Below are 2114 nucleotides of genomic sequence, written 5' to 3'. Positions count from 1 at the left end.
AAAGAGTCCTGTCATTGCTTTTGTATGGACTGGGTGAACACAAAAAGAGTAAAAATGCTCTTTTTGTGGGTTTTGTTTTCTGATGCAGTTTATATTTCTGGTTTTCTTTTCAGACAGACACTATCAACACTATGTGTGGATACAAAACCATTGACCAAGAGGTAACGTAACCAGTGTCTGCCCTGCTGTGGCAGAAGATGCTGCTTTGCATTCATTTTGGTCGGTTATAAAGTTGTCTTCTGCATGCTTAAATCTGCCAAGCAGTTACATCAGCAATTCATTCTTTTTTCTGGAATAGCTTCCCTAGTGTTAAAAACCTAAGCTTGCATGATTGTGGTATCTTCCCTTCATTGTCTCTTCCACGATTCCTTGTTTGACGTGCATCAAGTACAACTTCCCAAGCTAATTGCACGGTCACTGCACACAAAGCTGCTTTCATAGTTGTAACTGTGATGGGCCCTTCTCCTTCAGCCCCAGTGACTCCGGAGTAGAGACTGCCCCTCCAGGCAGTAATTGTGAAGTGATTGAGAAGGACAATCGGTGACGAGGTGCCCTGAGTTCTGCACTCCTGGCTTGGGGTGCTGCTGTGGGGGTGGTCTGGAAAAGCCCCTCTGCCCAGCTCACCTGAGGCACTTGATGCACAACCTCAGTGGGTTTGGGATTACTGGTTATCTTTACATATGACTTGTCTTCATTTAGGTTCATTGATTTATGGCTGGATCACCGAAATCTTTCAGCCTGGCTCTAACGCCCTGAGCACTTTAGCGTATGCTTCACTTTACCCCATTCATCTGCCTAGGACCCTTTGCTCAGGTGCTTTCTGTGGTGTGGGCTGGGATCACAGAACAGTGCAGCTTGCAGGACTGAGTCTGAAATCATCTTGTTCCTGCCCTGTTTAGAGTTTATTGCAAAGCACTTGGTCCACGATTTATATTTTTCCACTGCTGTACTTTCACCTTGGAAGCAGAGATGAAAGCTAAGGAGAGACTTCTCTGCTTTCCAAGTGGTCTCAGATGAGAGTTGGATGAATTTCTTGTAGAAAAGTATCTGCAAAAACGTGTTTAAAAGGATAAAATAACTTATTCAGGTGCAGGACAACTTAAGAACAGACGGAAGAATTAGTGACCAGATCTCTGTTAAATTCGGTGGGTTTAAAGAGATGGAAGGGAGGTCTAAATTTGCCTGCCTGAATTTTGAGTCGCCACATGTGTCATAGAGCAGTGGAACTGCCTGTTTGAACGTTCTCTCTGTCACTTTGCAGCGCCTGAGTGTGCAGCATGTCATATACGTTCGAGGGTGCACGAATGCAGTGCTCATCTGGTTTCTGGACAACTACAGCATCATGGCTGGCGTGCTGCTCGGCATCCTGCTGCCCCAGGTGGGAAGCAGCCGCTGCGTTTCCGTTACGGAGAACCTCTGGTGTGTCGCTACGCGTGCGAAATTTCACTGGAGTATAGTCCTAACTTTTTATTGAAGCTTAATGTACCTGATGGGCTGAGGTGATGTTCTGGTAATTCAGTAGCGTTACTGAGATACGTTGTGGGATTTGGTAGGGTAATCTGGTTTTGCTTGAGGTGTTTTTGAGTCCTCTCCTGCCCTACCTGCATCTGCTGAGACATCCAAAGCACGGGGGTGGCAATGCTGCTGTGCTAGCTACTCACAGAAACAATCCAAAGCACGGGGGTGGCAATGCTGCTGTGCTAGCTACTCACAAAAATGATCCATTTATACCCCAACATCCAAAGGAGATTAACAGTGTGAGCTTCCGTCTCTCGCATGGTTTGTAAAATCTGCTGCAGGAGGCATAAGATGTTTGTGTTCCCTCTGACGAGAGATGCCCCTTCCTTTTGCAGTTCCTGGGAGTGCTGTTGTCCCTGCTGTACATAACTCGAGTGGAAGATATCATCACCGAGCACAAGCTGAGTGAGAGGCTGTTCGTGGACGGGCAGCAGAGCTCTGCCCCCGAGTTCCCAGAGGCTGGCTGCTGCATGTGCTACCCGGGCTGACTTCAGACCCCCAGAGACAGCTAGAGCCAGGCACGTGGCCCTGCCCTGGTTTGCTCTGGCCGTGGCAGCCCGTGAGCTGTGGAGCCGTGGCGGGTGCCTCACAGCCCT

At 48.3% G+C, this 2114-nt stretch overlaps 1 protein-coding gene across 1 annotated transcript in view; it reads left to right on the top strand.

Annotated features, from left to right (window-relative positions):
- TSPAN15 (tetraspanin 15) overlaps positions 1-2006 on the top strand; it is a gene marked incomplete at its 5' end in the record, with an annotated part of 8813 nt that extends 6807 nt beyond the window's left edge. Inside the window, 3 exons of the mRNA XM_009082134.1 lie at positions 114-161; positions 1262-1378; positions 1854-2006. Of these exons, the coding sequence (XP_009080382.1) occupies positions 114-161; positions 1262-1378; positions 1854-2006 (318 nt within the window). The remainder of the gene's footprint in view (positions 1-113; positions 162-1261; positions 1379-1853) is intronic.
- Between the last annotated feature and the right edge of the window lie 108 nt (positions 2007-2114).

Source organism: Acanthisitta chloris, unplaced genomic scaffold (assembly GCF_000695815.1).
Source record: "Acanthisitta chloris isolate BGI_N310 unplaced genomic scaffold, ASM69581v1 scaffold22939, whole genome shotgun sequence".
Classification (NCBI taxonomy): Eukaryota; Metazoa; Chordata; class Aves; order Passeriformes; family Acanthisittidae; genus Acanthisitta; species Acanthisitta chloris.
This window is presented reverse-complemented; position numbering and strand designations above follow the sequence as displayed.